Below are 25,855 nucleotides of genomic sequence, written 5' to 3' on the forward strand. Positions count from 1 at the left end.
TATGCCTGCATCCTCAAGCTGAAAGCGTCTTCCCCAAAGTAAAATCCGGACAGGTGCAGAAAATAGTAGTTTATAAGGTTTTCGTACGCTAGAACGTCGGAATGATGAGATCCCAAAGTGGCGGAGCCGCCAGCGGCTGCCGAATGATGGTCGTCGAGAATGGCATGGAGATTTATGCTCAGTGAAGAGAGCGTTGCAGAGACGTGTGTTCCTAGAACTGCTGCAGTCCAATCAATGCTCGACGGCCAGGTACCTTGCCAAGTTTCAAAATATGACGATTGCATCACATCCAACGCGTTGAGCAATTTCTTTAGTGTGTCAGAAACATTGGGGTCGTGGATTGGTTTTTGCGGTTTCGACCCTTTAGAGGCACTCAATGGGATCGTCATTGCAGGATTATTGAGAGGTTTCTGTCGGCCATCACTGTCCGGATAGCCACTGTTTTCTAGTGGTTGCGCCAGCGCAGTGTCGTGAAGGGAAAGACATAGAAGAACTCCAACGGTAATAATAATGAGAGAGAAGGGAGATAGCCCTTTTCTAGGACACCTCAAGCGAGAACCCATATCGACGCTATAAGAACTGGGTTTTCAGGGATTTCTGTGGTGTGACGATACCTAAAAATATATAATCAAAACGAGTTGAGGAGCGTGGGTATGGCAAGGGTGTGGCAACGCTATATCTATTCCTTGAGATAGGATCTAGTACTGGTAGCTAGAAGGGAGAAGTAATAAACGAAAGCAGTGCATCAGCTAACCAATGACACATGTAATGATGAACCGCGCCATTGGAAGCGCAAGGGAGTCGGAAGAGCGGTTATGTGGATAAAGGATGATGGCCTGGTTTTGAGGCGTCGAGGAACATGTTCTGCGGGGAAAGATGTTTCTGTTTTGGACCATGGCCCTCCTGCTCAAACTTTAATCCATTGCACTGGATACAAGACCGCGAATAAATCAGCAGACCTCACTATAGCCTGGCCGCAATAGATCTATGTATTTATGTTTCTATTTAAAGACATGATGAAAAACAACAACCATACAGCGGCAAGTTCCTGTTTTTCACACGATCCACAGAATCCACGTGATCATGCCGGACATGGATCCAGACAGCCCTGGAGTATCTTCCCTGAGCTTGCGTCATTCTCCTATAACATGAAATATTTCCAATATACTCAACGCGCCTGATGCACATAGAGCACAGTCCATTTCGTTCACACGGCCAACGGTTTCATCGCATACCAGCCAGCTAGAAAGATTTACTCACTAGCCCTACATATAATCTTACAACGTTTGACGCAGCTCATGAATCGGCAGTAGCCGCTGGGCACCTCTATGCCCTTACATTTTGTCACAAAATCTCTGAAACCGAATTATTGAGTTTGGAAATCCCACTGACGGTATGTCCTACGTCAATTTTGCCTTTAAATCAGAATTGAGAAGAGCAGCTTCGGAGAACGGACAAGAATGAGCTATGTTACGCCTAGTATGATCTGATACCTTGGTATGTTGTACGCACATTTGCAAATGTATGTGCGGAGTTCGTGGTCATTCGCCTAGCCGTAAGAAGATATCAGAGGCTGTGTAGAACAAAGGGAGAGAACAACTGGATAATTGTCTGAAATTTTATGTCTGAAAATTTATATATCATTCAGTCCAATTTATGGCTAAAGAAGGTAGCTAATGACATTTTGTTAGCATTCGAATTGTGATGAAAGTCAACATGGAAAGTCTTACCTTTTCCTCCGGGCTATCTAGCGCCGACACTTCTGTTCCCTGACGCCTTCGCATCCGGACTGTGCGTTGAGAGCAAGCAAGCTAGATGCGGGTGTCACTAAGGAAGACAGAGTCGGCGAATAAAAATGGAAAAGTCCACTGCTTAGGAAAATCGTATTGCCATGGACAAACCGTATCAGTCCCCGCCAAATTCTTTCCACTCGGGGCTATATTTCCCTGGTGCACGTGGGTTTTCATGCACCTTGATATTTCGTACAAGTGAGTAAAGGGAAACACGACATTCAAGACAGGTCCGCTGGAAATAACAATAATCCGTAGTAGAAAATTTTTCGCAATCCGACCGGGTTTTAACTTCGTCCCGCTTTGTCTTCGGGGCTTCGACTTCGATCCCGACTCCTACTCCGGGCGCGACCTCGAACTCGATTCCCAACATTTCCCGATTTGCCTTTGTTATTTGACGGTGGTGGTCTGACAAATGCGAAATCGACCTGGATGGTTTGATCGAGTAGCTTGGCGCCGTTGAGGGCTTCGATAGCGGCCTTCGCTTCGGGTAAGGTTGTGTATTCAATTAAAGCGTAGCCCTGTTAGGCAAGTGAGCAACGTTGCCCGATTATAATAGTCAGCATAGGTGACAGCGACGGAGATTGATAGCAAACTAGACCAAATAAGAAAATAGGAAAGGGAAGTGATAGGAGTGGTAAACGGGGAGGGAGGTAAGAACATAGATTGGACGGAGATGGAGCGGCGGGGCGCAAGAGATCATATGTTACTTGCCTTGACATAACCCGTCCTCCGATCTAAATTTAAATTGAAATTCTTGATCTCCCCATATTCAGCAAATAGATCGGTGACGTCCTCTTCAGAGGCCTCCTCATGAATGTTGGTCGCAAGAACAATCCAGCCTTCGATACTCCGGACCGCGACTGCGCCAGCTTGGGTCCGCGTTTCACTGGTTGCATGTGAGGATGGGAGATGGCCATCATCCTGCCTGTTCAGAACAGGAGGATCGATTTCCATTTCTGACGACATGTTTATATTTGACGGTATGATACGGTAAAACGATGTTGAAAGGATTATTGTCTAATTGTTGGACAATCAATCGCTCGTGCAGTTTTCAACAGACTCGTCCCTAGTTGGTCAACTTTGGGCTCGGTTGATTAGGTAAGCAGAACGGCAGAACTCCATCCAACTTGACATCTAAACAACTAACCCTGGACTCACTCGAGAAAAACATCAAGCAATGCTAAGATGTGGTTTTAATTATCTTTCTGCAGGGTTTGGTTTCCGTGCCATACCTTTCCCCTCTTGGCTGACTCAACCTCCCTTCAATCCGATTGGCAATTTGTTCATTTTCCGATGATACCTCGCGCGGAATTTATGAATCCTACCATCCTTTGCTATGTGAAGCATGGGTATTGTGGTGTGGGTGTGGTTGGGTTTCAAGGGTTGCGTATCAATTCGGGTACTGAACAAGGGGGACGTCAGATGGCAGAACCCCCTTCATCAAATGAGAAGAACGAAGAGAAAAGACAGATATTGGAAATTTTCTATAGAAGTATTACACTTGGATTACGCAAATTTTTGAAAAGGTATTCATTAATATAGCAAGGGCTTTGTTCCCTTACTCTAGTGTGAAGCTGGGCGCAGGTTGACGGAACGGGTCGTTTCGCGTCCCAAACCCCTTTCTCGTGGGAAATGTCTCCACCGGCTCGCTCTCTTGTGTTGGGCTATGTGTTTTATTTTCAGAGCTTTTTTTCCCTTTCCTATCTCTTATCAATGTTTCCCTGTTACGGCTTCTGCAAGGAATGAAGCAGCGCTATTCGCATCCGCTGCATATGACAAATGAGCGGTGATATCTAAACCGCCTCGGCATATAGGATCTCCTTTTGCGCATATCTCCATCACCTTATCTTTGGCAATAGCTACGAGGGGAAGGCCACGGAGCGGGTCACCAAAGAGCACTACTCTCGCTATTTGAGCATCCCAGAGATCAATAGAGGCATTATGGATCACTGAAGCTCCCTGAGAGTATCCAGCAAGGACTACCTTACTATTAGGGCATTGCGACAGCGACTGGTTGACGAGGTCAACCATGGTTTTTCCACCATCTTCCCCGAAGTCCAAGTTTCCCTGTTGTATGTGGTTAACAAAAACTCGTCTAGCGAGTGATATTCTATTCTCTTAGCTGAGACTTACTAGAAGAGAGGCAGGGTAATCGACTCCTTGGACAGTGACCTTTCCTTTCAGAAGGGTTCTCAATGCGGTTGCTAGAGAAGGACCGACTATTTCTCCCATATTCCCGACTTCGTCCGTGCCCCGGGCGAATATCAGAGTTAACGGCTGACAACCCTTGAACTTTTTGACCCCATTTTCGGTGGTCTGCCCGCCCTTTGGTTTTGATTTTCCGAAGAGGTCATCTAACCAATCCCAGCCCGGAATTACACCCCGTCGTTCAATGCTATCCTTTCTTCCAAGTTCTGGTGATATTGCGGTTGGCAAGGTCGAGGCGGAGATACTAAGGATTGCAATTATCAGGAGGGAATATAACTTCATCACAATGGAAGGGAATTGCGTAAATATAACGAGGCTGATATATATAACACGGAATTTAGGGATTCGGCTAATGAGTGTATGTGCGCATCTTGGTGGTGTTTCCGAGCGCTGGGAGCCGGGTGTCTATAAATATTCGTAAAAAGTGTCGCTGGACGGTTCTTTCTTTTCTTTTGCATTTTCATTAGAGATTGGGCAGTCCAACGCAAATCATCGCATGGGTAAATTGCAGTTGAGCAAGGGAGGTTAGATGATCTACAGCCCTCAATTTCCCTGACTACCTTGCATACGGGCAATTAGGAGGGTAACAAGAAGGCCCGGGAAACAACCTTGAAAAATAATGGTTGGGGAGAAGAAGCTAGGCACACGAGGAGCGGTTAGCTGAATGCTGAAAGTGATTGCAGTAAAGCACTGATTAAGAGACCGCATTGGTGCGCGGCTCGGGGTCACTATCCAAGGAATACCGCAACAGGGCCTGGTTTCCATCAGCCGAAAAACCAAGGTCGTGAACGGTAGAATCTTTTTGGTTGATAGCTTGAGCAGGCTAGTTTAATGCAGCCAGCGACCGAATAAGCAGGCTTTACTACTTCCTGCATAAAATATACATCCCTTCTGTTTCCTCGCGCGGTTAACCAAGTCATGCGGAAACGCAATCACATTACATATCAGACTTTGGCGACGCAATTGGTGGCTCTTAAAATTGGCCAAGGATGAAGTAGTTGAGCTCCTGCGCACAATGTGGAGCGGCGTGGTCTGTGCGGTTTTGGCGCAGCGAGGAACTCGTCCGGGGGACATGATTGGGCTTGGAGGATTTAGGCCAGTCAGGGCAATGAGGCTGGAGAACAGCAAGTCGTCAACACCAAGAAGACAGCTTTGCGCGCGAAGATCAAAGCATTCTTGTTCCATCCCAACAAGATAGGTGCAATATTTATGCTCTGGCTGTGCGGACGGAAGAACTTGGCGTTGAGGGAAGCTCACCGTTGGAGCCTTTGCTCGCCCCTTAATACCCCCTATCCCACCTAGGAGAAAGCCATGGAAATCAGCGAAGATCTAGTTAAGTTATCTGATAAAAACTTATTAAGCCTGAAGGAGGGATATTTACCCCATTGGATGATTTTTCTTCCATCTCATTGTTTTCTTCTCAGCGAGAGGATGAATGGATTCTTTCCTTCTCTCCGTTACTTTTTCTTTCTATATCTGCTCTTTGCAAAACCGACTATCATGTTTTGCCAGAGCGAGCGAGCATATCTTCAAGCGCCAGCAAAGACTTCGTCATGATTCCCGGCGGTCTACCCTTGGTATGTAGGCGCTTGGGAGGCAGAATAGAGGTATCTTCTTCCCAACACTACTCCGCGGAATCAATGCCTCAGGCTAGCAATTTATAGCTCAAAAAGTTCCTAATTTCCTTCTGCTATTGCTGCAACGTAGAGATATTCCCATTCCACATGCAAGGGGAAGTTGTCTTTTCAGAGTGCGAGTAGTCAACAGCTGCCGTCTCTTCGAGGGTGTCTGGAGCACTCGCGTAGACTGTTCTTGCGCTCAAGGCCGTCTTTAGCTTTCCTGAACGAAGCAGGACAGGTGAAAAGGCCCGGGTATCATGCAACATTTCCATGTTCAGCTCCCTTATCCACTGTGGTAAAGTTAACAACTCGTCTTCCTATTGTAAATAATATCTGCCATGATACTCCATAGCGCGGTGAGAATTAGCATTATGTTAGGTGTAAGCAGAACTTGATGACGCCTGATGGCAAGTATTGCAACTGTCGAACGAACTGGTGTTTCTTCACTGCTGGTGCACGGAGGGCCCCCTGATACAAGTTGAAGGTCTGTGGTGACAGTCCTGAACCATTTCAATGAGGAGCTGGCCACTGTATACTTGCCTGCATTGTTTGTGATCCATTTGATTTCGTTCATAATTAAGGGAGGTTATTGAATGCCTTGTACACAATAGATATTTGAGAATGATACACATAATTTTTGTGTGTGATAGTACATGAAATATTCTGTATTTGAGGATGTTTTCCATTGCTATATCTCACATGGAGTCAATGATTTATTATGTCAAGAGATACCTCATCATTCACTTCGTGGCGGGAATGGTTGACCAGCTGAATGAGAAAGAGTGAAGCAATCCCTTCAAATGCAAGTCATGCATTATAATGAAACTGGATTGAAAATTTCTTTATATGAAATTCAGGAATACCATCTCAATGACAAGGTCTTTTTCTTTTTTCAATCAGTGCTTCCTTTCTTATTGAGCCCAGCTGTTTGAAGACCCTATTCTGTTCATTTTCCAACGCGTTCTTGTGACGGGGCTGTTTCTGTGCCAGCAGAGTGTCTAGCTCCTGGCTTTGTTTAGTGGAATACGACATGTCGCCGTTGTAAGTGGTATCTCCAATTATTAGTAAGGTCTTGAGAGAGGGGGATGCGCGTCTGATCTAGCTCTTAAACAACATTTTTAAACACCAGGAATGAACCGACGGTGCCGATGTCAGCCTTTGGCCACGTTTCAGCAGCGCCAAATGCTGGACCGCGAAACGAAAGAATCCTCCGTTGGCTAGACAGCCAGGGGGAGCCAGATTTTGTAAACGACAGCGACCTCAGAACAAACGCTGAGATCGTAATACAGATCCAGGGAACCAAAGGCTGCTCTGATGAGTATATCCATCTCCGGGCCCCGAGAAGCAATCTTGATGTGGATTTCGAATCATCAACCGGAAATGTTACCATCACCGAAGTGACAACTGTACCAGAACCAGCAACGGACGCGGCATCACAAGAAGCAACAGCAAGGGGGAAAGAAGAGTCGTGGGCGGCGCAGGCTGCTCACGGGGTGGGAGCGAAAAAGACACCCGCGCCTCTCCGTCCTTCTACGCCTCAATCGCAAGATATGTGAGCTCGTCAAACTCGAAGAGCTCAGAGACATGTCCCTACTCCTCAGCATCCGCGTCGCGAACGGCCAGCGCCTCAGCACAGAACACCACCAATACGGCTTCATCAGCGGACACGTCGTGAGCGCGCTGGAGAACGTGCTTGGGCAACCACGGCAAGTACGCGGCATGCAGATTCTCCTCCCTGCCTCGCAGATACCATGGAAATGGACCGCGGCGACCGTGCTGGTGACCTTTGGCAAGATGTCTGGGCGGGAGAGGAGGAACATGGGCCTGATCTACCGGCGGGTCATGGAGTGTCAGTACCAGATCCAGGAGTACGACAAGGTGGTTCCCAAGGAGAGAGAGTTGGGGGAGCTGGTGGAGCAGGAAAGGGTGGCTGCAAGGAACTTGGAGGAATTGGACGTTGCGGATAGGCGGGATTGGTTGATGAGGTATGAGAAGATTGTTGATGAAGAGGCTGTTGTGAAGACGAGGGATCAGTGGGTTATGGAGGGGGAGAGGTTGAGGAAGGAGCACAATGCGCTGCTGGATGTCATTGGAGCATATACAAAGGCGGCGGAAGGGTTTGAAGGGGAAGCGCGTGGGAATCGGGAAGTTTGAACGGGTGGGTTTTGTTCGCTTATGCTGGGGGGATCTGGACTACCTACTACGCACTTGGGTTATTAAATACAATAGTTTATCACATTTTTCCGATCGATCCCTACAGGGTTCAAGGAGAAAGACCAACCCCGGATCCCGTTTCGCTCGCAAAGTGAAGGAAAGACAGATCGGATATACATAAATTTCTGACGTGAGGTTGCAAGAATAATAGCTTTCAAATATAACTATGTTCCTGGAATATTCCTGTAAATAAATTTAATTTAAGTTTTGAAAATAAGAAATACCCCCGCACATCTCCACGAATAGAAATTTTCAAGTCGCCGCTGAATCCTGCGCAGACCGTGTGCTGCAAACACGAAATGGAAAACCGGAATGTCTCAATACCACCGGACCCTCCTCCGTTGGCGACCACATATTTGTGAACTGCGCTGCCCACATATGAGATGCTGGACCGGACTGTCTGTGCCTACTGTATATCTGACTTTTGGCGTCCGGGTCAATGGATACTTGAGCCACAGGTTCCGTATTTGCCTCGGCAGTTGAACCTTGGCACGCTTTGACCATTTGGGTAGGGTTGGCCAGACGACAAAAACAACGAAAACCAGCAGCTGCGTCTGATTGGACAATCAAGCCTGCCCTGCCCGATCCCGCTAAATATAGCCAAGCCCATTCCCGCGACGGAGGTTCCTGCCGAGCCAGCCCTGGAGGCATGTGACTTCCAGATCGCATCGGTGCCCGATATCCATGGATGGGTCCTTCTTTCGTCGCCACCAACCAACGCTTGGATGATGGTCTGGGGGACTGACTACCCTGGGGGACTTGCCCTGGAGGTGGTTCTCACTCAAGCGCCCTTCAGCCTTCGCTTTTCGCAGTGGTACTGATTTGGCTTGATGCGTTGTGGCCATGAGCCATCAGTGAGCCAGAGTGAAAGGGCGATTGCTTGTTCCATGTTCCGCTGTTTGTATGGACGACCAATGCAATCCGGCTCCATTGTTTGGTGATGGAACCACCAAACCAGCGCGGTGGGGTCCATAGTTCGAGCTGCGATTCTCCGGAAGTTTGGATAGACTGAGACGTCTGTGAAGGTGCGACAGCGCCTATGTTGTTGAGCCGACCTTCTACATAATCTACGTATGGGCCGGGAGGCCTCCTCCCTTCCTGAAGGTTGCTTAGAATCTCTCGTGGAGCCCAAGAGGTTAATAAGGGTCTGGAAGTCTGCGGTTTTGCGGGCACCTTCGTTGTCTGTCGGTTGTTCGGGCCTTCGATGGCTCCATCCAAACTTTCTCTGGATTTTTGTTTATTTATCTTTTTTTTTTTTTGCTCCACCGCGCTGACCAGCAAACAATTACTCTTTTGAGTTGGACTTTGAGCATTGCTGTCCACTCCCTTTGAAAACTTTACCTGGGGCCCCCATTAATAATAATTTCATTGCGCGTATTTCTCCAGCAGCGACATTGTTTTGCTCAGTCCGTCCTTGCTCTCGTTTAGGGACTGATTCCCCCCTTCGCAGCTCGCCTGGGACACACGCTCGTTATTATTTTCGCAAGACTCCTATAGCTGCCGCGCGACCTGGGAAATTGGAATCGATAACAGCCGGTGCGCAATATCATTACGCGTGACCATTTGTCACTTCAGAAGCTAGTTTCGGAGGGAGAAGAGAAGCAAGGGCTACTTCTTTCTCGAATTGAATAACTACCGCCATTTCTTTTAAATGACCACCATGAATAAACTATCATAGAATAATCGATATTACTCAAAGTGCCGACATTTATTCCGCGGTCTTCCTTTCCACCCCAAACCACCACGCCTGCCATCGATAGCTGCCAAACTTCAACAAAATCGATGTGGTAGCCAGCTTCGCAAGGCATCGCGGTACTTTCTATTTGCTGCGCGAAGGCTATTCCGTGTGAATTGTCTCTTTGCGCGTTGGACAGATTGAATCTCGGTGGGAATTACGAAGAAAGCGATGATTTCAGCACTTCAATTTCCATGTCGGCTGTTGGGTCTTCTTATTTTATGCCGTCTTGCTGCACTCTCATTAGCGGCAAGCACGGAGGACTGGCGGTTCAGGTCTATATATCAGGTTTTTACGGACAGATTTGCGAGGAGTGATGGCTCGACGACGGCGGAATGCGACCCCCGCAAGGGCCTCATCTGTGGAGGAACGTGGAGAGGGATAATCAACAAAATGGATTATATTCAAGACCTCGGGTTTGACGCGATCATGATATCTCCAGTCACGATGAATATCGAGGGTCTGTCTAAATATGGCGAGGCCTACCACGGCTATTGGGTTCAGGATCTCTATCAATTGAATCCTCATTTTGGAACACGTCAGGATCTTCTTGACCTCGCGAGGGAACTGCATAGTCGCGGCATGTACTTGATGGTCGATATCGTCATAAATAATATGGCTGTGATACTCGATGGCAAGCCGTTTACTTCGATTGATTACACGATGTTCAATCCCTTCAACGACCCAAAATATTACCATCCTTATTGCAAGATCGAAGACTACAGTAATTACACACAAGCACGAAATTGTTGGATGGGTGATGATGTTGTTGCGCTTCCGGATCTCAACACGGAGTCCGAAGAAGTCAATGAGATGATGGAGTCGTGGGTCAAGGATCTCGTTGCCAACTACTCAATTGATGGCCTTCGGATAGATGCTGCAAAACATGTGGGCCCGGAGTATCTTAAGAGAGTTGCCAAGGCATCTGGCGTTTTCGCCACGGGGGAGGTGTACGAGGGCGATGTGGCTAAAGTCTGCGACTTTCAAAACCTCCTGCCCAGCGTGCCGAATTACCCCTTGTATTTCTCCATGATTGAAACTTTTACTGCCGGAAAAACAAAGGTGTACTCAGAAAAGCTTTCCCTGGAAAAAGCAACCTGCAATGACATCACTACACTTGCAACCTTCACAGAGAACCATGACCTTCCGCGATTTGCATCTTATACCAAAGATATCTCTGTAAGTTGGATGTGCATCATTTTTTTGTAATATATATGAAAACCCTCTACACGACCGCCCCAACGCTTCTCTAACCATGAACGTTACTAATCGCAACAACACCTCAGCTCGCCCAAAACGCCATAGTCTTCACACTTCTCTCAGACGGAATCCCACTCTATTATCAGGGACAAGAACAACACTTCTCCGGCGGTGACACCCCAGAAAACCGCGAAGCTCTCTGGACTTCAAACTACAACACTGACGCGCCCCTCTACAAGCTAACAACCACCCTCAACAAGATCCGCGCTCACGTCATAAGCGTCAATGCCGAATACGTCATTAACAAATCATACATCACCTATAGCGACGGTAGCGCCCTCGTTACGCGCAAGGGTGTCGAGGGCAGTCATCTCACGGTCGTCTATTCTAACCAGGGCGAGCACGGGGGCCCCTACCGCATCGACCTGCGCAGTTCATACGCACCTGGCATGATCGTCACGGAAGTGTTAGGTTGCACGAATTATACAGTCGATCCTACAGGGACGCTTGCGGTTCCAATGGATGCTGGCTTGCCAAAGGTTATTTTCCCTGCGGAGAAGATGCCTGGGAGCGGTTTGTGTGGAACACCCGATTGGATCGCTCATAACAATACTTTGAACTCGGGATCTTCCAGTTTGAGGCATGGGACTCTGGGATTGGCAGGAGTGCCAATGGGCATTATTTTGACTTCATTGACAGCTTCCTTTATCGGGTTATTATGAGAACCTGGAGATATTATATATATTTTTTCTTCTATTCTATTCTTTTCTTTTTATTTCTCTCCCATCTTTTCACTTGCCCGGAGCCACCCGGCCCTTATTTTTGCTCATTATGTTGCGTCATGGGTAAGGCGTTTGGCATACAGTCGTGGGAAACTCTGAAGAGAATCGTATTTTCTCGCATTTTCTAGCATGCATGCATGCATCCTTATTATTTTGTTACAGAGTTTTTAATTTTTCGTATTGAAGGATTTGTTTTTTTCTCCCGCTTCCTTTCTCCATGTTCCATATATAAATAAGATAAAATGAAAGAAAATAATAAATAATGGATTAAAGAAAGAAAAAATAATAATAATAAAGATCTTTCAAAAGGTTATTTTACATTTCTTCGATTGGAATGTGGAATGGAAAAACAAAACACTGATGCGACATTACCCAGCGCGTTTTTGTTTTCTTCTGGACGTTGCGTCCTTCACGCTCAGCCACCAGGCGCCAGGTTAATAGGGGGTATCGAACAACCCTACTGCATCACTCCGCCCGCTTTAGTAAGTTATTGGTCTTTACTTCTGTTGCAGTATTTTCAAGGAGCTGCTTCAGAGTCGTATGATCGACCCCCTTGGATAATCTCATGTCTTCCTCGTTTTTCCTGCGTAGTTGACCATGGCAAAAAATGCAGATCATCCACATGGTTAGATTCTAACCTTAGATAAGATCTACTTCTAAGTTTTAACTAACTAGTTATGTAGATAGGAGCTTGGCTCCTTTTTCTATCATTCTTTAAGATCCTGCAACTCTATGACACGTGTAATTAATTTTACCCCGGATAGTTTCCTTATATAGATGTAAATATTATGCCAATCGTTGTCAGTCAATTTAGAAGAATTCTAGTATCGAACTAGTTCTAGTTGGTAGGTTGTGCTCTGCCCTGCTGATGGGTGCTGCTGAGTATAACATCATGATGGTGTTGTTGATCTAGGTGATGATGGTGTGCCTGGGCCTAACTACGGTTTGAAGTTGTAACTAACCATGGTGGTGATGAGAGCCACTTTCCTACGAAGGAACTACGTTCAACTAGGTGTCCCGTGTGAGGGTAATATTATTACCAATAGTCCAGGCATTGAAGAACTACAGATATTTCATTCCAAAAATATAAGTAGGGAGGGGAAGAGATATATATATTTATATATATATATATATATATTGGTCTCGATTATATTATATTTTTCTTTTTTTAATTTTAATTTTAATTTTTTTTTTCTTCATTTCCTACTCGGAAATTTTGATTGATGGGAGATCTTTCATAACCCGCTCTCATGTTCTGTTCTGGTCTTCATGGGAAAGATTGATAGAAAACAAACAAAACGCAAAATATGGCTTTTTATGTATACAGGTTGGGAAGGGAAGGGGGGAAACAAAAAAGTATGGGGGAGCAACCTTCTTGGCAAGTTCGAAATGCTTGGATTATGCACTCTGGGCCTCTTCCTTTCCTTTCCTTTCCTTCTCATTCCTTTTCCTTCTTTTGAAGTTCCATTGGGGTGTTGGAAGGTCTGTCATGTTTGTGTACATGGGAACCTTCATCTAGATATATCACTTCAAAGTTGAGCATTTGACGTGTAACTGTAATGTCCCAAGCTCCAGCTCATCCTACTTCGAGTGAACAAGAAACCTCTACTTCCGGTTGTTACCTCTCATACCTAGAATCTGCACCATCCGGATGAAAATATTCAAGAAATCAAGCTCGAGACTGATGCTCTCATTCACGACGTCCTTCTTAATTAGTCGTCGCTCCGCCATGCGAGCATGATGCAAGATCTTCTGAATATCATAGAGCGTAAAGCCTCCGAAGACCGCGAGGCCACCGTATAGCCAGATGCGCTCAGACCACGCAAGGGTTCGGGCGGCCGTGGCGGGGACAACGAGGGGAGCAATGCCGGACAATGCCACGATGGCAACGCCGGCAAGTAAGGGACCGCCGAGATAGAGGTATTTCTCTTGCTTGGCCGTTGCACCGACGAAGGCGATAGAGCCCATCATGCCAACTGTGTAGAGGCCGGCGCGGGCGAGAAGGGCGGGGGATAGGAATATTAGCGGGGAGAGGACGGCGGCTTGGGTCAAGTTAAAGGCGCCCCACAGAGCGTATTTCTGGAGGTAGCTGTTTCGAAGATGTTAGGTCTCTCGAGAAATAAAGAAGGCAGATGGATGGTGGCGAATAGGGGGGGGAAGGGGGAGGGAGAGGAATTCGTTTCCCAACTTACTTCTCAGGAGCCGTGTAAAATGTGCCATACATGGTCCCGATGCTAGCGACTAAACTCAGCCCGACAACCGCCCATGGATTCGTGGCCATCAGCCTGTAAGACCAGCCGGAGGTGTGCAGAGCGCGAGCTGCGACAGCGATTATTCCGATACCAAGGCCAGTGTGCATAAAAGTTTGGTTCAGATACTGCCGCTCGAAAAGTGGCATGCCGCCATCTTCCCTCGTTTCGCGGTTGAAGATCATGTTTGTTGCAACGATGGTGCCTCCCACGATGGCCGCACCATAAAGTAGCTTTTGCGTCCTGTTTCCTGACGTATGTGCCTCCTGGTAGGAGATTTGTCGGTATGTCCGGCGGAATGCATTTTGATATGTTTGATTGAATCGTGCGAAGGTGGAAGACCGCTTCAGAGTCGAGGAGGATGGCGCTTGTTTCAAACGGGAGCTGTGAATGAATCGATAAGTTGTGTTTGGCTGCTTTGGAAAGTGTTTGAGCGCCGTAGAGACGGCAAATGGGCGACGGAGAATGAACGACATGGCTAGTAGTGAGATCAGGATGAACGAAGGACCACAGACGTGGAATCTTGAGAAGCAGATTGGGGTTCAAGAAAATTCCAAATGATGAAAATCACGTGATCCATAGTTCGCTCCGAATGTCGAGTCAAACCAACCTGAACTTGCCCTTGAAATTTCATTTTGTTTGATGTACATATTTAAAGACCATGCGGGTTCCATCCGTCCCTGCCAACAGTTGTTTTCCCTTGGATGTGAGGCACCATCTTTATACTGTTCTTTAAACATGCCCTCCATTCAGACGATCCAGCTTTCCCATCTGCCCTCGAACAGGCCAGTGCATATCGCGTTATATCGAGATCTCCAAAATGCATCGTTTCTAAGGGAGCAACTACTTGCTGGAAATACTGAATTTGAATATGCCTCCATCGACGCTGCAACGGTGGGATTATTGCCCCATCAATCGACCCCGCACACGAGGGGCATTTGGTTCTGTTGAAAAAGTTCTAACCTGAAAGGCCGATAGATACTCTCTACTACCCACCTGCTTGCAGCTGTGTTTCGAGCACTTAATGACCACCAAAACAACCGGTTGAAGTCGAAGAATGTTCATTCAGAAATAGTATATTCGCTCGGCGCTAATAATAATGTCCGTGCCATCGTTCTATCTTGATCATTTTCCCACGGTATTTAGATGGGTATTACTGACTGCTCGATAGATTGCAGAATCCTTTCGAAAATTTGGGTTGACCGACGCCACAAAGGATTTAATAGTGGTAAAAGTTTCCATGCCACCAGGGGTGACAAATGAGTCCGTAGCTCAACATCTGGGTGAAGTGGTCAAGGGAATCCCACTTACTTTTGACGACGACAACCTCCGTCTGGTGTCAGATATTGGCAGGATTAAGAAGGCATATAAGTTGGGTTCGGGGATTACTAAACCAGCGCCGAGGGCTGAACCTGGCAAGGCTGGCCAGAACTACTCCCATAAGCCGGTGGAGATGGAAATGAGAGATCTTGAAAGGACTATTCTTGGCCTCATGGCTTTAAGAGGCTCGTGATCAATCTTGATGTTGCGGCTGATTTCGATGTTATATCAGAAATTGTTGAATGGCCATCTAAGGATATTTTCCTCTCTCACGGCTTCGAGTTTTTCTATTTCTATTGGATTCTTTCGCAAGCTTCGGCTGCTACATATGTTAATGATGGTCGATTTCATTCTTATTGTGAATTATGTCAGGAATATACTGGTCGGGGAGGGGGCTTGTCATTCATAACAGGAAAGCCGTTAGCCGAATCCAGGAGATTTTTATTTAGGAGTTTTCCTTTTGATCAACCAGCCAGAATCTTTCTTTTGGTTATGGCCATGGAACGAACTTACTACTAGTACCCTCTAAAAAGGGCGGCATGACATTTTTCGGCGCACAACTTGCTGCAAAAATAACTGGTGAAAGAATAGTAGTAAATACAATCAGTAGAACGAGTGCGAAATACCAGATACAGCAACAGAGTAGTAGTTCTCTTGGAATTGGTGCGTTTTTTTTATTCGACAGAGTAGCCAACAACATGGTTGCCCGGACAGCCACTCTGTCCCAATCGGGTCACCCTCCAAGAAGCTTGCGCCAAGCTTTCTCATTTGGTCAAAATCTCGACGTCACAGATAACATCGAAACATTGAAGCACCATTGCGGCTCTCACAGATGTTGAGGCCTTTGGTGATTTTCTAATTCGCCCCATACTCCCACAGGCATTCCCGGAGCAATGGATAACACTGCCATCACATCTCAATCAAGCTCCACGCCATTGGTGTGCTCTGTTACTCCTATTATTGTTGGCTCGCCCCCGAGTCCTGCGAACGTCATTGAGTTGTCGTCGCCGTCAACCCCTCCAACACCTTTGACGTTGCTGGCGAGTTTGTCAGAAACACCATCTCGCAAGACAACAAATCCTGACACAAATGGAGAAAACACAATTTGCCATGGAGTCCGGCAAGTTAGACGTGTGCCAAGGAATAATCCTGTAACCGGACCATCAAAGGAACATAAACAAAGAACAAGGAGTCCTAAAACCACTACGCGAAGAGAAATCAAAATCGTGGAAGGAGATCGCCTCATCGTTGGCCACGACAAACGAGAGAAGAAAGGAGAGACAACGAAACGCATGAAAAAACGAGATGGCGTAGCAGATAAAAAATTGTATGCACGGGTTTCGAAAGTAAAGTCTTCTGAGAACCTTGATCTAGACGCGAAGATTCCGTCGTCGAAAGTCTGCAACAATACATTGCCATTGGTCGGAGATGACATGGACAATGGATCGAGCGAATTAAAACTTGAACAGGCTATCAAAAGACGGCATGATTGGACTCCTACGAGAGAGGTAACAACACCAGTGGTAGATGTGGCTGAGCTTCACTCGTCGCCGTGCGGTAAGGCTGTGACTAGAATGCACGGCGTGGGGACTCTGCTTTCTGATTATGGATTCAGCGGAGTAGTGGAAACATCGCTGGGGACTAAATCAGAGAGCTTCCGTAATGCTCCCACGACTAAACGTCCGATGGAGGTACTTCGCCAGTTTCTTGCTATCTTGCCATAGGTTGTTGGCTAACTGTATTCCAGCTCCAAAAATTTTCTACCGTTCCAGCAATCCCAACTCCGACCGAATCCTCTACAACTGAAGACGTTCAGGGTTCCTCCTCAAAACAGCAAAGAGTGAAGGCCAAGAAACCACAGAAGGGAAAACTAACGACAATCACGTCGCACGCCACTGCCAAATACTGTGTGGCTGATCAGACAGTCGATTTAGATTATATCCAAAATGTGGCGCCAAAAAGTCCCAGAAGGAAGAACATATCGAATCGACCATCTGGAACGAAACATTCGAATTCAGGTAGGGGGAAGTCAAGTACCTTGAAGAACGACAATGGCCGTCCGGTATTTAGGGTGGTTCCTCCACTTGAGGCTTTCAAATCTTTCGAAGGACAGGAGTTGTTATTTGGGACTTCGAGTCAGTTAGAACGAGGATATCCGGAATATCCATGCGATGAAACACAAGACACCCAAAACTCACCAAGTAACTCAGCAGCTGTTTCAGAGCTTGCAGTCCCCTACAGGATCTCTTCAGAAGGCAAGGATTTAGGTTCGAGTTTGTTTGGATTGTCCGGTTCGAAGAATCTTTGGTCAGCAAGTGCCAGAGATTTAACGGGTGCCGTTTTCGAGGGAGATGAAATTGACTTTCAAGGGGCTTCAATGGGGCTTTCTGTTCTCGCAACCAAATCCAGATGCCACCCTGGCAACAGGGGCCCACCAAGAAGAAATTTGGTTGACGTTGACAACGTTCCTGACAAAAAATTGGATATTGACACAACAGAAGGGGAGAACGGGAATCATTCCTCCGTAGCAGACAATATTGTGGATAGAGAAAATCTCAATCCCAAGATTTCAGCAAATACTTCAGAAACAAACCTTGAATGTGCTCCTCAGAACAAACCTGCATTCAGCAGGTTTACAACGTCAGAATTGGCGAAAAAGGTTGCTGCGTATGGCTTCAAACCTATCAAGAGTAGGGATAATATGATCTCACTTCTTGAAAAGTGCTGGGAAACCCAATCTAAGACATTGATACTGGAGTCAAAACCGAATCAAGGCACTGATGATGCCCGGAAAAATGGCTTTCGCAAAGAGAATCATTCAGACGTGAGGGTACGACCTGATTCAGCTACCCTCGCCAACAGGCGGTCGCCCAAAAAGCAGCAGGCGAAAGCTCTTTCTAAGTTTCAGGAACCGAATAATTTCTTACCAATTGAAAATTCGACAACGACCGCATCAATGTTGCCGATTATATCCTCACACACGATCCTCATAAACGACGATCAACTAAGTGACTCCGTTGGGGAAACAGTTTCGTTTTTACCTTCTCTGGATCATAATGGGAACGGCACAACAATTCAAGAAAATATGCTTGAAATAAAATCTCCGGCAACTCCAAATGCCAGACGTTCTAGACAGGGTTCTAGCTCTGCATCCTTTTCCATCGAGCCGCCAAGTCTTGCTAGCCAGATCACTAAGGCCATTAAATCTCAACCCCGAACTCGAGCGTTCAACGGATTAAAACAACCTACATGGTATGAGAAGATTCTCATGTATGACCCTATTCAGCTCGAAGACCTGGCTGCATGGCTCAACACTGATGGGTTTGGCCGCATCGGCGAGGATCGAGAAGTTGGCCCAGGAGTTGTGAGGGAATGGTGCGAAAGCAAAGGGGTTTGTTGTGTTTGGAAAAAGCAGGTCAGCGGGAGATCGCATTACCTGCCTATGGTATCTTGAATAATCCAGCACCTTAGCTATAACATCGTTGCATATATAGATAGATGGATAGATAAAATTTGATTGTTGGTAATACGGGGTGCATAGCATTCTCTCTAATTTAGTAGTATAGTACATGAATCAAGTTGTTCATCAAGTGTTCAATGCAAAGCCCCCCCCCCCCCCCAAAAAAAAAAAGTTAGCCTGGAACATACGAGCACATGACCCTATCAAGTGCCTCATATATTCAATCTGTCATTGTGTATGTTGAACATATATTCAACAGCTCATTCCCATCTGTATCAACATAGGGTGCATAATAGAGCGCTTTTCTCACTCATTTTCTTCACACAAGGGAAGCTGCGATTGTTCTGGACGATAAGTTTGTATGAATGAACAATAATAACAAATATGACTTGCAGCATTAGTTATAACCTTGATCCTGAAACTTTTTGTTGTTTTCTTACGTGTAACTATGCATTTGGGAAACACCCAAGCCATTTTAAACCAAAAAATGAAATATGAGAATAAGGACATTGATCAATAAAATTCAAGAGAGACAATAGCCAATCGTGGTCCACCGCAGGCCAACTCCAAAAAAAAAAGAAGGAAAAGCAAAAGAGAGATAAAGGAAAGGACAGGAAAGGAAAGAAAAAGGCGAAAAAAATTGAACAAGCGAAGTAATGAAAGTTGAAGTAGACCGACTCTAATCAATAAAAGCGTGGTAATCATAACTGGGAGAGTAACCTATGTTTACCGACGTTGGTGTCGAAACCGCCGGGAGCAGAGGAGCCAGAATCTAGAGGAAGAGGGAATTTGTGACTGGATAAAAGAAGGATTAGGGTCAAAATGCTCACCAGCGCTCCTGCTTTTTGCCTAGATATACACAAATAGCTGGTGACACTCTCGGCCCCATCATCATGCATACATATACACTATCCTCCAACACCACAGTAACCGGGAAGAGAGGAAAGAATGGAGGTAAAAAAAAATTCCTTTTTAACGAAGGAGCAATTTCCCTAAAACTCAGAGTCGCGGATGTCATCGAATTGTTTTTTGGTACTCTGCGGTGGCAGGTCTTGCTCTGGATGTTCGTGTGTTGGCTGCCTTGGCATCTCTGGCTTTAACTGCAGGTCTTGTGGGTCAACAAAGATACCATGCTCAGTTTGTTGTGTCCGTGGATCAACGTTTTGTTTCGTAGATGCTTCTCCCATGCCCTGACTTGGGTGTGGAGGCTGCCTAGCGGGGGGGTTTCTGCCTCTAGTGCGAGGCTGTTGGGGCTGTCGGGGTTGCTGCCGATTACGTTGGCGAGGTTTTGTGAGTTCAGGGTCAAGAGCAAAGTCAAGGCTGTACTGAGAAGGGAAGTCCGAGAAAGTTTTGGGCTCTTGAAGAGCTGGAAGACTCCAGGTACAATGGATGACAATCCTGAAAAGGAAATTTTCATTAGCTATTTCCAATAGTCCCAGGAGGTTGATAATCATATTTGTCGGAAGGGTGAACCTACCTCCATACGGATCAGGATAGCTACTATCTATATCAGAAAAAGGGTTTTGCTGGTAGGCTTGCAGATTGCCTCCACTTGGGGCCATAGAATTATCCTGATTTCCACAAGTCAGTAATGGGATTGAGGAACAATCTCCACGGGGAATAAGGGAACTTACTGCTGGAACGCGCTGTGGCTGATTTTCATGTTGTGTTCCTGCTCCTGTTCCTGCAAGTTTCTGCGTATCTTTATTTTCCGTTTCTATTGCCTTGGCTATAACCGCCGCCTTCGTTCTCAGATACTCCTTTTTAAATTTCCTTTGGTACTTCAATCTTTCCTTTCGGGCCTTCATTCTGGCGTCGTCTTTCGCTTTCTCCTGTCTTCTCCATTCGTCAAGTAAGCTCTTGACTTCTGAATCCTGCCGACATTTCCGTTCCAACATTTCACTATGTTTTCGTAATTCCTCATTTTCTTTGCGCAGCTGCCCCAGCTCCTTTACTACATCTCCAAATCGACTTACGCGCCATCCGCGTAGAAATGACTCTCCAGTAGTAGGGTGAGTAAAGCAACACAGTTCGTTTGCTTGCCTGCACGATTTACATGCAATTCTATTGGCGCTGCATCTGATTTTTTTGATCTAGTTTGCCGAGGGTTAGCTATAGAAAAACAACAAAAAGGATTGAAGCTGGGTGGAGGTTAGTTAGAGGGAATGTTTATAGATCAGATAAGCAATATTTACGACGCCCAAAGACAGAGAGACGGAAATAAAAGTATGTAAATCAGCCACGGAGTCGATGATTACATACCTTGCACATGTTACACGCCTCTACTGATCTTGGGGCCTTTTTCTCGATTTCTGACTTCTTCTTACTGGCTGCCTTCTTCTTGCTGCCTCCCTTCTCACCCCCTTCATCCCCTTCACCCACCTCAACCCCCTCCGTCCCCGCAGCCTTCTTAGCCCCCCGGGCCTTCGCAAGCCCCCTCGCATGCTCGGTCCGCGCTTTCGCCCTCGCCAACTCTTCCTCCTTATCATTCAACTCCTGTCGCAACCTGTTCAACTCGTCATCAGGTGGCAGTTCATCCTCCGTTAACACATCCCACTCCGTTAGCTCATCCCCCGACTGCTCATCTTCCGTCAGTTGACCCACCTCCTCCGGCTTCTCCCCCTTCCCCTTGTCGTTTGTCTTTTTCTTTGGAATAGCACGTAAATTTTTCATTTTGACGGACGTGTCTATACGTTGTCTGAGATTAAATGAATTCACCTTCTCATACATGTCTAATTTGACCCTCTTAGACTCGTAGGCATCCTCTGTCTCTGTGTCTGCCCCACTGAAGAGTCGCTTTTTGACTCTTTCGGGCGAAGGAGCAGCGTGTTGATGTTCTATCGCCGGCGCATCCTGCACTAGCTCAGCGAGGAACGCGTCCTGTCCAAGGGCCATTGTTGGTGATTGGGAACCATTTTCTGACTCAAACAGACTCGCAAGTTCCCCGAGTGCCTTATCATTCTGGGAGGACGTCATCACTCAAATAAACAGTGGATGGTAAAAGACAGGGGTGTACAAAGCCGTAAATCCCCTCCCAAAAATAGAAAGAAGGAAAAAAAAAAAGTAGAGAAAAATATAAAATTCGTTGGAAAATATTCAATCGAAAAAGGGGGTTACCCAACTGGGTTCGGACAGGTATTCCAGGATAGTTAAAATTCTAAAATAAACGAAAATGGAGGTGGGAAATAACCCAGCATAGTCGAGGACACTTTGAAGGTGATATATAATCTCCGTCGGGAGAATATTTCTGGTGAATAGATGATGGCTTTCATTTCGGGATTTTCCCGCTGTTAAATGCGATTGGAAAATCATGGCAAAAAATGAATAAAATATTCCATCAAAGCATTTTAGAGTTCTCTGGTTGAAAGGGGTTGAGATAAAAATGAGTATGTTGGAGAAAGGAGAAGGTTGAGGCGCTTTTGACATATCTGCAATAGAAACGACTCGGGGTTGAGTTTCCCCAAAAAGTAGTAGAATTGAAATGGTGCAGGTATGTTTTTTTTTCCCAGGCCAAATTCTTTTGATATTCTTTGACAGCGCATGATGCGCATTGATTTTCACCAAGAGAGTTGGGCTTTTTCTTTGTCCAGCTACACAATGGCATTTTGTTTCAGGAGGAAAAACAATGTCATTTTGTTCTTTCCTTTGCCTTAATGTTTTCCCTCATGCTCTCATGCTCTCTTGCTCTCACTTTTCTTTCTTTCTCTGGCGCGTCGCAACGTGAAAAGAAAAGGAACAATAAATGACTCTGTAATAACGCCCCAAGATAGTTGGGTATTTTCATTCAAATGCGTTCGAGCTTCCTTTAAGCTTTTATCCTCATATTGAGGATCACAGTTCAAGGAGGTCATCCGCTTGAGAAACGCATTAATGAAAAAATGTAATCGGCAGAGCTAGGATGAAACTCTTTGCCCCCTCACAACAAAGTATACAAAAAAGTGCAAGGGAAAAAGAGAATATAATGACTTTGGGATGGCGAGAAAGAAAAAAATCAAAAAATTGGTAGGGGGAAAAACGTATAGAGAGCAATGAAAGGCAAAAAGAGACATTAATCCAAAATATCGAAATCATTCCTTATTGTAGTGAGAGCAGCCCAGCCCCCATAAACTACCAAGAAAATAGGTTCTAGAACATGGGCACGCATATGAGTTAGTTTTGCTTTTCCAAAAAAGAAAGGAAAGCCCCCAAAAAGGATTTGAGTACTTGGCGACAGCTCACTAAAATCCCAGAAAGTCGGCAAGTTGTCAACGAGCTTCTGTTGAAATCCGTCCTCTATAAACGCCAAGAAAGCATGGTAGAAGAACCAAGCACCTCCATTCCAGCAGAAACCGTAGGTGAATTACTAACATCCTCGAAGAGCGACTCGGATGCGTGGAGACCAAATTAAATGATAAAGATGATGAAAAAAAAAAAAAAAAAAAAAAAAACCAAAGATGTAACATGGTGGTGTGGATATCATGGTAGTCGTAAAGTAAAAATATCAAAAGGGAAGAGAAAAATCACTAAATAAATCGGGAGAAAAAGCAGATTTGAATTCAACGGTGCAGGTTGGGCAATGCATGTCAAACGCCAAAGTGATAGTTTCGCGGCTGTCTCTGAAAACCCCGGATCGTAGATATATATGGGTAATTGGGAATAAATGTTGAAGATATCATAATATCCGAAAAGGAAAAGAGGATGATATAGATGGAGTGTCGAAAAAGAAAGAAAAGTGGAAAGCAGATCTGATCGTCGTGAAAGGAGAGTTACAGTTTGATAGCAACGCACGTCATTTTACCCTGTCATCGAACTAGTTTCCCATTCTGGAAAACTGTTTCATACCGTATCTTATCTCCATACTTCCTGTGCAAGCCATACTCTAGCCATGGAGTAAGGTTTTTGCACTGGCTAACATCAAAAACACGAAGTAAATTACATCCCTCGACGACGGATTCAACACCCATGCCGGTAACCCGAACGCATCCGCGGACCGAAAGCTCTTCCAGAAGCAGAAGATGCAATCCGATAGAGCGCAGGGAAAGATCCGAAACCGCCAATCCACAGAATGATAAGTTTAGATGCGTCAGTTGTGGGCAGCCTAGGGCTAACACCTCTGTGGCTGTATCTGAAAGAGCACAGCAGAAGGACTATTGTATTGTTAGTTTTCCAATGCTGAAATGATCTAGATGACCTATGCAATTGCGTTCGTAAGTGTAGCTTACCAAGTCAAGCTCCTGTAGTCCTTTCGCTGCGTTGGTTAGGTACACGATAGCATTATCGGTTAGGTAGGTGCAGTCCGCCAAGCAAAGTTTACGCAGTCGAACGAATTGCGCATTTCCCCAGAACTGAAAGCCTTTGTCAGTTATTGTCGTGCATCTTGTGAGATCAACCTCTTCAAGGCGTGGTGCTGCGTGGGATGCTATATGGAGCATGGAATTATCTGTAACGTGCTTGCAATATGAGAGCGCTAATCGTTTAAGATAGGGGCATCCAACAACCGTTCCACTGGCTGGGGAAGTCTGCAAATTAGTATTCTGGATGAGCCCTATTCCCATCCACCTAGCATTCTGGGAGGCTTTCCCGTTGACATAGTGCTGCCCGAATGGAGGGTTCGGCACTGTCCATCCAATAAGCCTAGTTAAAAGCGTGTCGCTGACTTTCCGACAGTTACTCAAATCAATCTCTTGTAGATATTTCGCCTTACTGGCAATATCCAAAATGGCGGACGCTGTTACATCCCATACACTTTTCATCTTTAATGATCTGAGATTTCCCCCGCAAGTATTTGCCAACGCCCTAAATCCCTCATCGGTGATATGAAAACAACTATTCATGTCAATAACGCGAGGTCTATCGCCGACAAAGGGACAAATGACATTTGAAAGTATGTCATCTGTAAGCTTCCGATTGTAGCGACTGAGATCCAGAAAATGAAGAAGTTGAGGTGAGTTGGTAAGGATATTAGCCCAGTGACGTGAGATGACCCTGAGATGAAGGAGATGGTGAAGTTCAAGATGCTGGAATATAGCTACGAGGAGGCTGTCGTTAAGACGGAATTTGCCTGATTTTTTATCAGCATGGTGTGAGGCAGTTGACTGTTCGGGAGGAAGGGAAGAGCTGGGAATGCTGAATGTTGCTAGTTTTGACGGAGACGCTGCACCGGACCGAGGTCTCACTGGAGACTGCTGTCGTTGATCTTGCGAAGAGGATGCTCCATCAGGCATGATTGGAGCAAGAGATCCACGTCGCGACTTAGATCGCACATTATCCAAGCCGACAATTAGGAAAGGGTCGGGATCAGAGGGTCCTAGGATAGGTCGATCCTCTATTCGTGTTTGTTTGTGCGGACTGTCGAGTTCTGTCTCGGTGAGCGTGAGCAGCGGCATTGACTGCCTCCTTACAGACCCATGGAAATTTTCCTTTATTGCAAGTTCATCCATTGGAGGTACTGAATTAGAAGCAATATCCTCCATCTCGACGTCATCATCTGTTGCTGTGATCAATCGTTCCCTAGCTGTGTTTTCGATTTGTTCCCGGATACCTGTAGGACATCGATCCCAAAATTCCGAAAGTATCTCCCCACTTATCATTAAACATTCAACGGACGTGACCGTGCGAACAGTAGCAGTTCTACGGGGAGCTAGTGATAGGCTCACGACTTCCCCAAAATACTGTCCAGCTTTTAGTCGAGCTTTGACCTGGACTTCACGCTGACCCTCAGCATCCGTTCCTCGACGCGCTTCGCGCCCATCAGGGTGCTCATCTAGAACCTCCACTTCTCCTCGTACGATAAAATATATTTCGCATCCCTGCGAACCCTGCCGTATTATGTCTGTGAAAGGCTGATATGTTCGTGGTTGGGCATTGAGAGCAAGAAAATGGAGAATATTGGACGGTAATCCGGCGAATAAAGGTAGTTCTTTCAACAATAATCGAATGCTGACCAGTCCGTTGGCTAAGGCACTGGAAGTCGAATGCTCAGAGTAACTCGGGCTGGGAGACTTGCGTTTTTTACTCGTGCTACTCGAGCCATCCTTCGTCAAAGCTACTACTTCTGGAAAATGCATCGCGCTCTCTCTTCTTTGCTCGCTTTATGGGTTCCGAGAGGGTCAGTTTGCATTAGTGGGCTCCCTTTTTCTTCTTTTCCAAAATTAATAACCTTCTCCCTCAGCTTCCTCTCTGATCGCCTGCTCTACTTTCCGGAAACCCGGGTAAGAATCTTTTTGAAATTCTCCTTTTGTTAACACGAACAGCAAACATCGGGTGCCGGGCTATTTATGGGGCAATTCGCGGGCC

At 46.0% G+C, this 25,855-nt stretch overlaps 9 protein-coding genes across 9 annotated transcripts in view; 4 read left to right on the forward strand and 5 right to left on the reverse strand.

Annotated features, from left to right (window-relative positions):
- Window positions 1-1,654: 1,654 nt before the first annotated feature.
- Window positions 1,655-2,759, reverse strand: HCAG_04531 (predicted protein; the record flags this gene model as incomplete). Its single annotated transcript, XM_001540641.1, has 4 exons — window positions 1,655-1,660; window positions 1,731-1,789; window positions 2,131-2,274; window positions 2,501-2,759. 4 exons carry the CDS (start codon window positions 2,757-2,759, stop codon window positions 1,655-1,657), a joined length of 468 nt encoding a protein of 155 aa, XP_001540691.1.
- A 744-nt stretch (window positions 2,760-3,503) lies between these two features.
- HCAG_04532 (predicted protein) lies at window positions 3,504-5,075 on the reverse strand (the record flags this gene model as incomplete). Its single annotated transcript, XM_001540642.1, has 4 exons — window positions 3,504-3,860; window positions 3,927-4,245; window positions 4,745-4,824; window positions 5,016-5,075. 4 exons carry the CDS (start codon window positions 5,073-5,075, stop codon window positions 3,504-3,506), a joined length of 816 nt encoding a protein of 271 aa, XP_001540692.1.
- A 1,575-nt stretch (window positions 5,076-6,650) lies between these two features.
- HCAG_04533 (predicted protein) lies at window positions 6,651-7,774 on the forward strand (the record flags this gene model as incomplete). The annotated part of the gene is made up of 3 exons (XM_001540643.1): window positions 6,651-6,661; window positions 6,750-7,172; window positions 7,222-7,774. The coding sequence occupies 3 exons, from the start codon at window positions 6,651-6,653 to the stop codon at window positions 7,772-7,774; spliced, it is 987 nt and encodes a 328-aa protein (XP_001540693.1).
- Window positions 7,775-9,962: 2,188 nt separating this feature from the next.
- On the forward strand, window positions 9,963-12,300 carry HCAG_04534 (conserved hypothetical protein; the record flags this gene model as incomplete). Its single annotated transcript, XM_001540644.1, has 5 exons — window positions 9,963-10,748; window positions 10,856-11,342; window positions 11,635-11,658; window positions 11,993-12,033; window positions 12,235-12,300. The coding sequence occupies 5 exons, from the start codon at window positions 9,963-9,965 to the stop codon at window positions 12,298-12,300; spliced, it is 1,404 nt and encodes a 467-aa protein (XP_001540694.1).
- An 856-nt stretch (window positions 12,301-13,156) lies between these two features.
- On the reverse strand, window positions 13,157-14,276 carry HCAG_04535 (conserved hypothetical protein; the record flags this gene model as incomplete). The annotated part of the gene is made up of 2 exons (XM_001540645.1): window positions 13,157-13,640; window positions 13,744-14,276. 2 exons carry the CDS (start codon window positions 14,274-14,276, stop codon window positions 13,157-13,159), a joined length of 1,017 nt encoding a protein of 338 aa, XP_001540695.1.
- Window positions 14,277-14,538: 262 nt separating this feature from the next.
- On the forward strand, window positions 14,539-15,313 carry HCAG_04536 (predicted protein; the record flags this gene model as incomplete). The annotated part of the gene is made up of 2 exons (XM_001540646.1): window positions 14,539-14,694; window positions 14,972-15,313. The coding sequence occupies 2 exons, from the start codon at window positions 14,539-14,541 to the stop codon at window positions 15,311-15,313; spliced, it is 498 nt and encodes a 165-aa protein (XP_001540696.1).
- Window positions 15,314-16,013: 700 nt separating this feature from the next.
- Window positions 16,014-18,574, forward strand: HCAG_04537 (predicted protein; the record flags this gene model as incomplete). Its single annotated transcript, XM_001540647.1, has 2 exons — window positions 16,014-16,811; window positions 16,868-18,574. 2 exons carry the CDS (start codon window positions 16,014-16,016, stop codon window positions 18,572-18,574), a joined length of 2,505 nt encoding a protein of 834 aa, XP_001540697.1.
- A 998-nt stretch (window positions 18,575-19,572) lies between these two features.
- HCAG_04538 (predicted protein) lies at window positions 19,573-21,556 on the reverse strand (the record flags this gene model as incomplete). The annotated part of the gene is made up of 5 exons (XM_001540648.1): window positions 19,573-19,680; window positions 19,710-19,978; window positions 20,058-20,151; window positions 20,215-20,673; window positions 20,843-21,556. 5 exons carry the CDS (start codon window positions 21,554-21,556, stop codon window positions 19,573-19,575), a joined length of 1,644 nt encoding a protein of 547 aa, XP_001540698.1.
- A 1,805-nt stretch (window positions 21,557-23,361) lies between these two features.
- HCAG_04539 (predicted protein) overlaps window positions 23,362-25,855 on the reverse strand; it is a gene marked incomplete at both ends in the record, with an annotated part of 2,899 nt that continues 405 nt past the window's right edge. The window contains 5 exons of the mRNA XM_001540649.1: window positions 23,362-23,706; window positions 23,782-24,068; window positions 24,304-24,355; window positions 24,736-25,391; window positions 25,719-25,778. Of these exons, the coding sequence (XP_001540699.1) occupies window positions 23,362-23,706; window positions 23,782-24,068; window positions 24,304-24,355; window positions 24,736-25,391; window positions 25,719-25,778 (1,400 nt within the window). The remainder of the gene's footprint in view (window positions 23,707-23,781; window positions 24,069-24,303; window positions 24,356-24,735; window positions 25,392-25,718; window positions 25,779-25,855) is intronic.

This window comes from Histoplasma capsulatum, genomic scaffold, assembly GCF_000149585.1.
Source record: "Histoplasma capsulatum NAm1 scaffold_4 genomic scaffold, whole genome shotgun sequence".
NCBI classification, from domain to species: Eukaryota; Fungi; Ascomycota; class Eurotiomycetes; order Onygenales; family Ajellomycetaceae; genus Histoplasma; species Histoplasma mississippiense.